This window comes from Narcine bancroftii, chromosome 6 (genome assembly GCF_036971445.1).
Source record: "Narcine bancroftii isolate sNarBan1 chromosome 6, sNarBan1.hap1, whole genome shotgun sequence".
In the NCBI taxonomy this organism is placed as follows: Eukaryota; Metazoa; Chordata; class Chondrichthyes; order Torpediniformes; family Narcinidae; genus Narcine; species Narcine bancroftii.
Window position 1 is genome coordinate 188,684,733 of NC_091474.1, and position 14,759 is coordinate 188,699,491.

Genomic DNA, 14,759 nt, shown 5'->3' on the forward strand with positions numbered 1-14,759 from the left:
GGGTCAGCTGACGAAGGATACATGAACAACTGTAACTGGCGGAAAATACCTTTGAGCTAAAAGAATGTAGTTCATTCACATCTTTGTAAATCATGAGAGAATCCCCAGCCAAAATGCAGCAGGTTTAAAGTAAAACAGAGAGAGAAAATAAGAGATTTTAAAAATGGGATACGTGGAGCCAGGTTGGGGCAGTGGAGGAGGACAATAGCAGGAACACACAGACCACTTGTGCTGGAATCTGTTAAGAAATAGGAGCTAGTGATGTCTATCTGGCCCATGGAGGTGTGCTCCATCAATCAATTGCTCATGGCTCTGGTCACAGACTCAGCACCACTTATCCATATCCATTAGTTCCCCATCACCTTTAATTTTCATCACGTTAAGTAAGGAAGATGATAATGGCAATCCTAAAGGGAAAAGTGAAGGATGGATGTAATCTGATGGTGGAGTTGGAAAAGACTAGAAGGAACTAGGAGAGGAGAGGGATGGGGATTGATGTACCATCAATAATTCACAAAAGGCTGAGTAGTGAAACAAAGACCAGAACCCTATCAAACAACCATCCACCTCCTTGACTGATCAGAGCAAAAGTAAAAGGGTGATATGCAAGGGACTATGGGTAGGATCAGTCTTGGGAGGCGTGTTCAATCAGTAGCAGCCAATCATGGTATAACAGTGGTTTACCACAGCAACGTGGGCATACTGGGGGTTAGCATGGAGGAGGCGAACTCTCTCAACCAATGGGTCAGTCTTAGATTGCCTGACGTGCTTGTGGAGCAGGACAGGTCCTGGTGAGGTAAGCCAGGTGAAGCGGACGTCTGACGGAAGGCAAACATCTGTTCATGAGGCGTGCTGTTGGTGGCTGTACATAAAAGGGATTGAACTGAGTGAAGTGCACCTGTGAGGACTTCTTGCCAATGGAAGACGTAGAGACCCGGTGACTTCAGTGCCAGCAGGATGGTCTTCCAGACCATGGCGTTTTCCCTTTCACTTGCCCATTATCTCTGCTTGTGACGACACCACTGGCCAACAAGTACTGCCGCAGCTCATCATTCATGAACGATGTAGCCCAGTCACTGTGGATAAAGCAGGGTACCCAAAAAGTGCGAAGATACTACACAGAGCCTTGGTAACAGTGACCGTGGTAATGGGATAGCAAAGGGGAAATGGGAATATTCATTGATAACAGTAAGGAAATAGACATTCAGGTTGGAGGAGGGGAGGGGACCCTTGAATTTGATACTGAGGTGCTCGAAGGGGTGCATTGCCTTGAGATATGTCTTTTCTGGTTGGTAGAACTGCGGTTTGCATTCGGCACAGACCTGACAGTTTCTAGTCATTGTCTAGATCTATTAGATGGAGTAAGGTAGATTTCAAAATTTGACAAAATGGAAAAACCTGGTAACTCCAGAATGACAGAGGTTATTGCGAATAGTTTGTAGTTTGTCCATTTGAAGACTAGCACAGGTTCCATTGGATAGGGCATCCGGGGGGGGCGGGGGGGGGGTCGTCACATTTTCCAGGTCTGTAGAGGATATCATAGTTGTAAGAAGACATTTCGATTCTCCACCTAAGGATTTTAACATTTTTGATTTTGCCCCTTTGTTTATTATTAAACATGAATGCGACCACTCACTGGTCTGTGAGAAGAGTGAACTGTTTCCCAGCGAGGTAGTGCCTCCAGTGGCGTACTGCTTCCCTGGGCTCCTTCAACGGACAAGGGGAAGCTCCATCCACGGACGCATGCGATCCGGGTCGGGGCCAATGATGCCGTTCTCAACAACACAGCAAAGGATGGCCAGTCATGCTATCTGGAAGACTATGTGTCCTTGTTATAAGTCAGGTTCATGCATTTCGCTACTCGAAGGAACGTTGAGATTAGCATCATGGTCCTGCAGATTATGGTCTGTAGATTGTAATGGTCCACCATGCGGTCCATTTTCCATTGGAAAACGAAGACCCCATTTGTGATGCCAAAAGAGACCTGGAGGAAGTGATAGAGATGGCCGTCCACCTCATATGCCATATACTGGCGGTCTGCTGGACAGATCAGGAGCTGGTGGTAGGCTGACTTCGGGATGATCGTGGAAAATACCTGATACTGTGCAAACTGGTTTACCATATCGGCTATGCGGGGAATGGGTATGCATCAAGCTGCGTATACCGGTTGATAGACTGGTTGTAGTCAATGTCCATCCTATTTTTTTCCCTGTTCTTGACAATGACTCAGCTTTCGCCCGATAACCGCTGGGTATAACCGTTCCGACTTGATAAACAACCTGTCAGCAGCACAGAACTGTCTACTCCTGGTGGCTAATGGCTTGCAATTGGGAATGAGGTTGGTGAATAGGTGGGGGGGGGGGGTTGACCTTGAGGCCAAACAACACCTGTGAGGGTTGTCCAACAATTGTTCACCACAGAGGTGGTGGTGTGAGGGTGGTGGGGGGGGGGGGGGGGGTGGGAGGGTGTTGGGAAGACCTGTCAACCTTCTGCAGTTAGCACTGAAGTCCAACTCCAGTAACAAGGGGTCACAGAGCTGAGGCATAACAAGCAGTCTGAAATGTTCGTACCCTACACCTCCAACAGTCAGGGTCACTACGCAGGTCCCATGGATGGCTGCGGAGTATGATTCGGATGCAAGAGATATCCTGTGTTTGGGAGACCGTACTTTAAGGAACAGACTTTTAGTGGCATCAGGGTGAATAAAACTTTCTGTGCTCCCTCTATCGAATAAGCATTTGATAACGTGCCTATTTATCTGGACGTCCATCATAGACCTGGCGAGTTTATGCAATGTCTCCTGATTCTGTGTGATGGATGACAGAATAGATTCGGTGTCCGACACTGGGTGTTCCTGCTCCCAAAATGGCCACCCTCGGCCCCAAGATGGCCAGCCTCGATCCCCTGAGGTGTCATATGCCTGGGAAGATGGCATTTTGCACACAGTCTAAAATGGAGTCTCCCATGATTGGCACATGGCATTGCTGGAGTTCAGGGAAGATAGCGCCAGTTACAATGCCCGGGGTAGAAAATGGCGCATATGGCACTACTAGATCTCGCAGGTGGTTTAGATTGGCAAATTTTGGCCTAATTCCCCTTTTTCCGGCACTGGGAGCATACCATATCCTTGGCAGGGCAGCGTTTCCTCAGGTGTGAGCCCTACTTACAAAAGTAACAACTGGAGAGATCATCCATGATGGTGGCCAAGGTCAATAGATTAGTGTATGGGACCAGGCACTCACGGGATGGGATGATGCCCCATCCCAGGATAGCAGCAACCAAGTGGCTGAGTAGTCATTGGAGTTCTGGAGGGCCACCTCCAGGGTCTCTGTAAGCTTGACCACCTTCGTCGAATAGAGTACCTTTTGCTCCAGTAATCACTGGCGTATGTACCCGGAGTGGAGGCTGGCAACATAGGTGTCTCTTCTGAGGTCCTCTGCACACTGGGCAGCAGACATGGGCTTACAGTCGTAGACTCTGTACAGGATCCGGAGAGCCTGCAGGAACTCAGTGCTAGACTCACCAGGGTATTGTTTTCTGGTGGCTGAGCAAAGAAACAATAAGGCTTTTAATAGCTAAAGGCTGAAACACTATCAAACAACCATCTACCTCCTTGACTGATCAGAGCAAAAGTAAGGGGCTATGGGTAGGATTCATCTCAGTAGCAACCCTTCATAGTATAACAGTGGATTACCACAGGGATGAAAATGGACAATAGTGTTCATGAGAAAAGGGATAAAAATATGAGGAAGGAGGGTGAGATAGGACATGAAGTATGGGTTACCTGAAAGGATTACCTAAACTCTTCCTCAGCATTATCTAAACCTGGCAAGCTAAGCACTGAATGCATCAAAACAAATGATCTTCTGTGAAATGTGGACCCATTTTCATATCTAAACAGGTTGTAATTTTTTTGATCAGTGGGCAAAAGTTTGTGTTAATCACAAACCATGCTTTCAAATAGATCGCTCCAGACTATTGGCAATTAAAACTATCTACAATGAAACCTCATCAGTCGAACACCAGAGGCTGACCAGTTCAGTGGTTTAATAATAGATGCAAATAGATTTTTCATTTTATGTGTTTAAATACAGCATTTTGATCCATTGTAACTATAATAACTAAAATTCTGAAATATGCAAATATCTTGTGAGACTTTACAAGGCATATGTAGGGTTGATATCTTCCCTGACTAAAAAATTAAAATAAAGGGTAGCTGTGTATTACAAACATGAAAAGAACATTTTCACCAAGAATTCTTTAACCAAGACGGTCCAAAAAGATTCATTTCAAACATAGAACAGTGCAGCACAATACTGGCCCTACAACTCAAAATGTTGTGCCGACCTAACTCCACAATCTAACCCTTTCGTCCCTCACAGCAGTGCTTTCTAGGCACTCACCCCTCTGTAAATACCTATCTCTGACATCTCCCCTAAACTTTCCTCCACTCACCTTAAACTGAATGTCCTCTGATATTGGTCATTGCTGCCCCTGGAAACAGGTGCTTGTTGTTTACTCTATCTATGTCTCTCAAAATCTTATGCACATTTACTAAATCTATTTTCATCCTCCGTCACTCCAAAAAAGTCACTCCCTAGCTTACTTAACTTTTCTTCATAAGGCACGTTCTCCAATCCATGCGAAATCCGGGTAAATCTCCTCTGCATCCTTTCAAAAGCCTCTGCATCTTTCTACAATTTGGCATCCAGAAATGAATACAGTTCTCAAGTGTGGTCTAACGAGAGTGCAATGAAGCTGCAACATAACCTTGAACTCATTCCCCCAAAAATGAAGGCCAGCATACCATATCCTCTTGACCATCTTACCATCTTGCACAATGATCTTGATGGTCTATGGACTTAGACCCCATGATCTCTCATTTCTTCCATACTACTCAGAATCCTACCACTAACCTTGTACTCCACCTTCAGGCAGGATCTCACAAAATGTAACGCCACCTTTCATTTCTCAGACCATGTTACTGTTGTGGCTGAACAAAATGTTTGTTGCAAATCCTGCTGTGCACTGTAATTCCTTAAATAGATTACAATCTTCTTCAGCTGTCCTGTCCCTTTACACCTTCATTTTTTTCTTTTGTTTAAATCAGAGGTGGACAACCTTTTGCCATGCATGGGCCAGATGGTGTGTCAGTGGTTGAACAGAAGGCTGCACTGATGTTACCATAAATTAAATAAATACTGTAAATTAAGTTTTCTATTGTCTCTGCTTGAAGTATGTAATATGTAATGTATGAACATAACTGATGATAATTTATCAAAAATTAATCCACAGAAAAAGTTCAAGCAATGAAATCAACCGTATTCCTTCCAAAAGACTATGATGATGCGTTTCTGGTATTCCAGTGAAAACTTGAATCGATGAGATCCTCCCACTCACATACCACCACTGAGGTTTGCACATGACTCAGCAAGCTGTGTTACTCCATTCATGGCAAACTGTCCCTTTATTTCTCCAAGTTTTTTTTCTGATACTTTGCAAGAATTAAAACTACATTTAGCTGCATTTTTGGGAAAGAAAATGAAAACAACCATTTTATCCTCAAACACCACCTGCTGAATTTCATCAGTTGTTTCTTTCCAACTGTTGACTTTCCCACAACTACTACTTGTCACTCATCCTCGAGGTCTATCTCTTGGTGAAATTCCTTGGAGACGACTTCATGCCCTGACTTTGTATTTTTTAAGAAGGACCTCACACTATGTTTGTGTGCATTTAACTTTAATAAAGCCGATTAGTTGGGGGTTTGAGCTGTCAACATTTGATGTCAAGAAGTTTCCCCAGCCTTTAATTTTGCTCTGGTAAAGACAATTTTAAGGATGAGTTGGTGTTTAGCGTGTTTATCTTTCCTCCGCACCAACTTCCCCATACTAAGGTGAGCTCACAGCCATACAGCGATTGGCCAGGCCCTCCCTTCTTCATCCAGATTTGCAATCACCCCTTCACCCCTACTGCTCTGGCAGGAGCAACAGTGACAACATCCACCTACTGGGATATTCAGGTGCAACATGCTCTGCTTGTTCCTCTTCATCACCTTTTTCTTCTTGCTAGTGTTCACGACTGTACTTCTCATGAGATTTCCCAGTGGCTAGAGTGACAAATGATGGCTCCTTGCCCTGGACCTGCGCTCATGTTTACAGATGCACCTGTCCCTCTTGGATCGAGAGCACTGGCCATGAAGGGAAGAAACTCCTGAGTTGCCTCCCCTCTGCAAGTCCCATAGTGCTTGCTAAAACCAGTGCGGGCTTCACCGACCATTCACGTAGAGCCATTTAATTCCCCCACAAAAGTGTCATGTGTCCCCTGCTCTGGTCCGCGCTGACTGGACAACTCCACACCACTGAAATGTTTATTAATAAATCTTTGCCCACTCCTGGTTTAAATCTAAAACTCTGGTTTCAGGTTGAATGACAACATTTCAATTGCATATAAATTGTGTATAGAGTCTATCATATTATGGTTACTCTTTTTTGAGGGGTTACATTACAACATTATTATCCCAGAATCAAAAATATCTTGTCCATCATTTGGTTCCTCAATAGACTGGGGAAAATCAAATAAAATATTTTATGATCTCTGCACCCAGTTACTCTAATTTCCTTGACTACACCTTGCATTACAGTATAACTGCAATAACTTCCAAGGTTTATAAAATGCAATAAAAACAAATCTACTTCATGTGTTAAAGACAAAGAATAAAATGTTTTTAATGGGTTTAGTAGAGAACAGTGACCATCTTGGATGGTAAACCAGACATGAGGAACATCTATTTCTTATGTTGTTATAAGCATTGCTTGAACTGTATGTAGTTTTAATGAAAGTGAAGATTTATCTAAGTGAGAACTTAACATTTCAAACCTAATTTTAGTGATTTGTTCTCTTTTTGTGCAGGGGAAACATCATGGCTGAAAGATGAGTGTGAAGAAATCAAAGCTCCTGTATGTCCTGCAGGGTAAGGGTAACTATAATTGGTTGCAAACATCAGCTCGTGGCTCATGTTTTAAGCAAAGCAGGAAAAGGACAGATTATGTCTAAAGAAATTAACATGGATTTACTGGAAGAGTACATTTTTAAAGTGTATAGATTTATTTTGCTCGCTGTCATCAATTAGTTTAGTAAAAGGCTGATTCCACGTATGTACAAACCTTCTGTTGAAGATTCTATCAGCTTATTACACATTTCAACAAACCAGATGTTACCAAATAACACAATGGCTCTTCTTGACTACTTGCTGGAATTGGAGGTAGTGGGGGTGAGGTGGATTGTGGTGTGATGTGATTTGTGGGCAAGGTGAGAGAGGGAACATCTTTGGTCACTTGGCTGTTGCTTCTGTCAGTTGTCGTTCGGTTAGTGGAAGAAACCCTTCTCACTAAGTCAGAAGGCACAGTGTTTAAGTTCTGATTCAGAGGCCAAAACTTAGCATCTACTTAGAGATCTCATTGTGATTATGAGGCTGGGCCACACTTTCTTTTAGATGAAATATCAAACTTGAGGTCCTGTGTGATCTTTCAGGTGAAAGTTTCTTTTGATTCTTAATTTGTCAGATTATTACACATTTTGATATAATTGTCCCTTTGACCAGATAGCCTATCCTATCTGCCAAGCATTTAATACCTACTGAACTTCCTGCTGAATTTCTGCTAATTCCTTGAAGAAAGGCTCAGGCCCAAAACTTCAGCAATATATCTTTGTCTCCTATGGATGCTGAAAGACCGGCTGAGTTCCTCCAGAATTTCAGTGTGTTTTTACTACAATCGCAGCGTGTGCAGACTTTAGTGTTTCACTCAGTTCATTTGATCCACTGCAAAATCTCTTCAAGGGATGCCTACCGTGAATAAGTTCTCCTCCTCTTCAAAGGGAGTTCTGTGAGAGTCTCTCATTGCTCCCCATCTGCACTCCCTGCTGCTCTCAAGCTTTACAACCATGTTCCCTCCACAGCCATGTGTCTTTCCTGGCTATTTGCCTCCACTGCCATCTGGTACCATGTGGTACCATGAGACCTGGAACCAGAGCTGTCTCCTAGTTAGGCCCCAGCAGGATCTTGGGTATCTGCACTGTATTGACTCTTGCTCTCTTTGCTCTCGGGTACCAGTGACCCTCACACTATCACAGCTCCATACCTCACTCGCCATGACCTGTCATGGACTTCTTATACATGTCATCCTCTGCCAGATCTATGTGTTCAACTACCGTTTCTAGGCACACCTGGCATCCATCAAGTATTGGAAGCTCATGCCCCTGGAGACTGCTGCTTCAGGGACCTCCCATTTTGGGTCCACACTCTGGCCCTGGTAGTTTACAGGACCGTGCACCTGACGAGGATCTCTATCTTGGCCTTGGTGACCTACAGGACTGAACCTCCGACATGAACTTTCACCCTGAACCCGGCAGCCCACAGAACTGGGCTTCTGAAGTAGATCCCTGTCTTGGCTTCGGTGACCTACAGGATCGAGCCTCTGACATAAACTTTCACCCTTTGGTGGCCTACAGAACCAAGTTTTGAACATGGTTTTCCACCTTGGCCCCTGCGACCTAAAGGACCAAACCTCCGTCGCAAACTCCCACTCTGGCTTCGGAACCGCACAGGCCTCTCTCTCTTCACCCTCTGACTTTCCCAACTCTCCCCCCCCCCCAACCCTTCCTATCCTCCACCTTCTCATCCATCCCATCCTCCTCCACTCCTCCACACCCTCCTCTCCATTGAACCTCCCCTTAATCCCTTCTTGTTCTTCACCATTCCTTCTGACCTTCCCCTCTCAGAGACTGAATGCTCTGTCCTTAGTAGAGGCCTCACCTTCGATCCCCTTCATTCACTACTTAACAAGATCCACATGCAACATAATGCTGGCTCTTCCGTTGGTGCCGTCTCCACAACCACAATTCTCCACCCCCTTTATACTTCACTTCTCCCATTTTAAACCTTCTTCCTCTTCCTGGACACCTCGTTCCAATCTTCTACCCGCTCTGGACCTTTTTATTTCCAACTGCTGACATGACATCAACTGTATTGACTTAACTACTCCCCTCACTCATTCCAATCTGACCCCATCAGACCGCTTGGCCTCCCACTCTATCTACACCAATCTGAACCTCATCATCAAACCTGCAGACAAGGTGGTCTAGTACACTGACCTTTATCTGGCCTTAGCCAGCTGACAACTCTCAAACACCTTCTCTTTCTTACCCCTCCTACAGGACCCCACCAAAACTCATCAAACCACTGTATCACTCACCATCTCTGAACTCATCACTTCTAGACACCTCCCTGGCACAACCTCTAACCTTATTGTTTCCCAACCTAAAACCACTAATTTCGACCTCCTACACAAGATCCACAAACCCAATTATCCCGGCAGACCCATTGTGTCAACATGCTCCTGCCACACTGAATTGGTCTCTGATTACCTCAACTCTGTTCTGTCCTACCTCTTCCAGTCCCTTCCCACCTATCTCTCGAACACTTAACACATCCTCCATCACTTCAACAACTTCCAGTTTCCTGAACTCTATTGCCTCATGTTACCATGGATATCTAACCCTAACCCTAACCCTAACCCTGGTCTCCCCCCCCCCCCCCTCACCTGCCTGACTTGTGCTGCCGGTCCTTCCCCCCCCCACCCCCCACCTTGCCTGCCCGACTCACGCTGCTGGTCTCTCCCCACTTGCCAAATTTTGGAGCTTTCCAGATTTTAGATGTCCGGTTAAAGGATTGTGTACCTGTATTAATAAACAGGGAGTGAATCTCCAGTTCGATCTCCCCAACTGCTCCTGTAAGGGGTTTATCCTCATCACTATCCATTTTAAATTAGGTACTGATCACATTGGGGTCACCACATGTAACAACCTGATTTACCACAGCTTACAAACTAATAAAGAATACACTCACTCGTTTCTTCCAGCACACCATGAATTCGTTTTTCTTTTATTATTATTCTTCACTGGACACAACACTGCATTCTTCAACTGCCCAAGCACCACCCAGCTAAACTCCTCTGACCTTCTCACTGCCACATGGGTGATCATGAAGCTCTCACACTCCTCATCCTGCATCTGAGATTCATCACTCAATATACTGACGCTTAACACACCCAGGCATGTGAGATATTACTCCCGCGTGTTGCATTGCTTATGTCATCAGTGGCAGCCAGCACTGCTCTTGACAAGACCATAACAGACATAATCATTTCTCACCTTATCATATCCATTTAACACTTTTTGTTGGTCTGAACTCCTCATTTTGCTTCTTCCTTGAAGCAAAGAGATTTGGAAATACATATACATTGTCCCCTGAAGGTGGCATCGCATGTAGACAGGGTTGTAAAGAAAGCTTTCGGCATCTTAGCCTTTATAAATCAAAATATTGAGTACAGAAGTTGGAATGTTTTGCTGAAGTTATTCAAGTCATTGGTGAGATCACACTTAGAATATTGTGTGCTGTTCTGGTCGACCAGCAGCAGAAAAGATATCAATAAGATTGAAAGAGTGCAAAGAAGATTTACGAGGATGTTGACAGGTCTTCACGAGTTTTCACGAGTTGAGTTATTGGGAAAGATTAAATCGGTTAGGATTATACTCCTTGGAATGAAGAAGAATGAAGGGAAACTTGAAAGAGGTTTATAAGATTTTGAGGGGGGATAGACAGAGTAGATGTGTGTAGGATGTTTCCACAGATTAGGGGAGATACAAGAGGTCATAGCTTTAGGCTGAAAGGAGAGAGGTATAAGGGTAACATTAGGGGAAAGTTTTTTTTACTCAGTGGTGAGAGTGTGGAATGAGCTGCCATCTGATGTAGTGAATGCAGATTCAATCTGAGTTTTTAAAATAAATTGGATAAATACATGAATAGGAGAGGTCTGGAAGGTTGTGGAATGTGAGCAGGTCATTGGGACTAGCTAGTTTTATTGGTTGGCACAACGAAGATCAAATGGGCTGTTTTTCTCTGCTGTAATGTTCTATAGTTCTATGGCTCAGGCTAGAAATATCGGCAATATATCTTTGTCTCCTGTGGATGCTGTAAAGACCAGCTGAGTTCCTCCAGCATTTTGGTGTGCTTTTACATTTAATTCCTACTGCCTTGTACACGTATCACAGTTCTCCCTATTTGTTTCTCGCTCCCGTTCCCACCTTCATAAATTTTTCAAAGTCTGATGAAAGCTTACTGACTTTAATGCTGGAAACTGCATATCAGGCAGTTTCAAAGAGAATCAGAGTTAATGTTTCAGATCAGAGTACCTTCATCCAAAAATTGAAAAATAAGGATGCAACAAAAGGATTTGCATGAAAATAAGTTGATAGTGTTATGTTTAAAATGCTCATATCTGTGATACAATATATGTTGATGCAAATTCACTGATAATAATAATTAAAATAACATATTATGATTGGATTTCAGATTTTCCCATCCACCTTTAATATTAGTTTCATTAGATGGATTCCGAGCCGAGTATCTAAAGACCTGGGACATCATCCTCCCAGTTATTGAGAAACTCAGTAAGTAACTGAAAATAGAAAGAAGTTGAAGCAGTCATCCAAACATCATGTGTTTTTACACCCAAAATCAGACAGCTTAAAAGTACAATAATAGCATTCAAAGAGTTACACAGCATTACAAAACTCCCCCAACTCCCATTTTTAAGAAATGCAATAATCAAAAGGATTAATCTCTTTATCAACAAAGAAAGGTGTTTTGTTCTCAATGTTATATGGAAAGTTTTCAATCCATTTAATCTTCCGTACATTATGTTATTTTTAAACTCTCAAAATATATTCAAATGTAAATTGCCATAGCCCTATAATCATACTTGAAATGCAGATTAAATTTAGCAAATGAATATTATCTTTAGAATACAGATTAAGATCTGAACCATTTCACAATTGTAAAATTGAAATGGTACATTTTTGAGAAGATATTTCAAGTAGTTTGGGACTATGACATTGCAACAATTAATGTCCCCAACAGCAGGTGACCCAAAGTTTATTTCATCAATTTTTTAAATCAAGGTTCCTATCTACTCTTTCCACAAACTCAGGCAAAACAGAGACTTAGATAATTCTCTCCCTCCTTTTTGACTTCTAAAATTGAAACCCCCCCCCCCCCCCCCCCACGTCTTTTAACCAACACATTCCCATGTTCAATCCTGATCTCGTTACCTGGAGGTATTTTTGTCTCCTTTACAATGAAGTGCCAAATACGTGGTGATGCTTTTATTTATATCCAAAACAAAATAAATGGTTTTCTCTGTTAATTCTAGTTAACAAAAGACAAAGGGAGGAGTGGGATTTTTCCACCAAGGCAAGAGTAGGAGTTTTGGCTGGCTGATGAAGTCTGGATTGGAGGTTCTGCTTTGCTTCTGTCGCAGACAGAGGGCTTCTTCACATTCTCACCAGGGCTAAGTTCTCTATATTTTGGTGCATTACCAATATTTTCCATTCGATTTCACAACTATTTCTGGTTTGTGAGGAAAATTAGTTCCACATTACTTCCATTGGTGCACTGAATCACTTATTTCAGTGAATAACATGATCTTTGATTTCATGGAGCCCCTCTTTGTTTTACTCCTGATTACAAATGGGTTGCAGTTAAATGATAACTGGGGTTACCTGACAATGGCAATGTACTGTATATACCCAGAGTTATAGTTTATGGTCTCTATATTCGAACTATATTGGCAAAGTATCCTTGTCACTCAAACTACACCAAGATTAATTGATGGAATTGCAAAATCAATGATGTGAAGTTTTATATGAAAGTTTAAAAATATAACTAAATGTGATGTAATTATTCCAGGATCCTGTGGAACACACTCCAAGTATCTTAGAGCTATGTACCCCACTAAAACTTTTCCCAATCACTACACAATTGTCACGGTAAGTTTTTCATTTGAATCATAATGATCTGTCAAATTTCTGTTCCTTATGACTTCAAGAAATGAAAACACAAAACCTGCAATGTGAACACAATAAGCTAGTCATTTAATGGACATTGAACTCATTCATCTTAATGACTGAGATTGATGCTGTAAATATTTTTCTTGAAATTACCTCTTCATTATATTAATTGAGGCTTTCCAACACTCTGGACTTTATATCAAGCTTGTGTTGGGTTTAGATGATTAAAATCATTGGTACAATATAGTGCCAGAGCATTGAAATGACTGGGCCATGCCATGCTATTTTGGAGTGAAACACGATCTTCAACCTCATCTTCCACCCTCGAGTTCTGGCTCTCTTCCCTTTTCCCTCTGTCTCATTTCACAGAGCCAAAATCAATTGTCACCTTTCTTCATCTCCAATGAACACCTTTTGACTATTGGACTGGACTACACCCCCTCCTTCCCCCTTAATATCTAGTCTTTAATTCAGATGCCTACTTGGTTTTTGCTTGTACCTTGAAGAAGGGCTCAGGCCCCAAATATCAGCAATATATCTTTACCTCCTATGGACTCTGCAAGACTGGCTGAGTTCTTTCAGCATTTCTCTGTGTACTTACCACAATGTCCTAGAAAAATATCCATCTTCCCAAGAGCAGGAAATGCCTGACTATGCTCTTTAACTTTTACACTTTTGGGTTATTTTGCATCCATATTATTTGGAGTAACACAAATAGCAAACTTCTTTGAAATATTGAAAATCAAATGAAATTACAGATGTGGCATCCTTGGGATAACTTTAAAAAAATCTGGAAGTGCTCAATAGGCCAAGTCACATCTGATGAGACAGAAACAGAGATCTAATGAAAGATTGTCATCCTGAAAAATAGACTCTTTTTTTTCTCTCCCCATAGAATTAGCTGATCAGCTGAGTATTTTCAACCTTCCAGATCAATTAATCATGTGGGAGATCTTATTAAAGGCCTTTCTTTAAAAAAAAACATGTGAACCCACCACTTTTCACAACCCTGTCAAAAAAACTCAAAATGTAATCTTTGGAGCAAATTATTGCCTCCAGATTTCATCCAAATCCACTTTTAATCATATATCTGGTTGAATTTACAAAGGAATACACTCTTATTCCTCTCTCTCCCCAACCTTACCATTTTTTCATCATAATTAGGAACCTGAGGATTATTTTAAAAAATGCAAGAAAAACCTCAAGGAAGAAATCAGGAAGGCTAAAAGAAGACAAGAGGTTGCTTTTGCAGAAAATATGAAGGGAAATCCTTGGAGTTTCCCCAAGCATATGAAGACAAAATTTGTCTCCTTGAAGATCAGAGTAGTCATCTTTGTATCGAACCAAAAGAGACGGGGGAGCTTTTTATTTCCGTCGGTATTCACTCAGGAAACAGGCACAGAGTCATGGGAAGTGAGGAAAACAAGCAGTGAGGTCATGGAACCCATGCAGATTAAAGAAGAGGAAGAGCTTGCTGTCTTAATTCAAATAGGGGTGGATAAATCCCCAGGCTTGACAAGATATTCCCTCAGACCTTGAGAGAGGCTAGTGTAGAAATTGTAGGGGCTCTGGCAGAATGATTTCAAAAGTCCTTATCCACAAGTAATTGGAGGGTAATTGGAGGGTAGCTCACGTTGTTCCATTGTTTTAAAAAAAGGTTCCAAAGGTAACCATGGAAAATATAGACTAGTGAGCCTGATGTCAGTCATAGGTAAAGTATTGGAAGGCGTTCTAAAGGTCAGATATACAATTATGTGGATAGATGAGGACTGATTAGGAATAGTCAACATGGCTTTGTGCATGGTAGGTCATATTTAACCAATCTTACAGTGTTTTTCGAGAAGGTTACC

The 14,759-nt window shown here is 42.3% G+C and overlaps 1 protein-coding gene across 2 annotated transcripts in view; it reads left to right on the plus strand.

The window, feature by feature from the left end:
• LOC138736878 (ectonucleotide pyrophosphatase/phosphodiesterase family member 3-like) overlaps positions 1-14,759 on the plus strand; it is a 120,592-nt gene that overhangs the window by 17,091 nt on the left and 88,742 nt on the right. For both annotated transcript variants that reach the window (XM_069887026.1, XM_069887027.1), the window contains exons 3-5: positions 6,913-6,973; positions 11,414-11,511; positions 12,809-12,888. In XM_069887026.1, the coding sequence (XP_069743127.1) occupies positions 6,913-6,973; positions 11,414-11,511; positions 12,809-12,888 (239 nt within the window). The remainder of the gene's footprint in view (positions 1-6,912; positions 6,974-11,413; positions 11,512-12,808; positions 12,889-14,759) is intronic.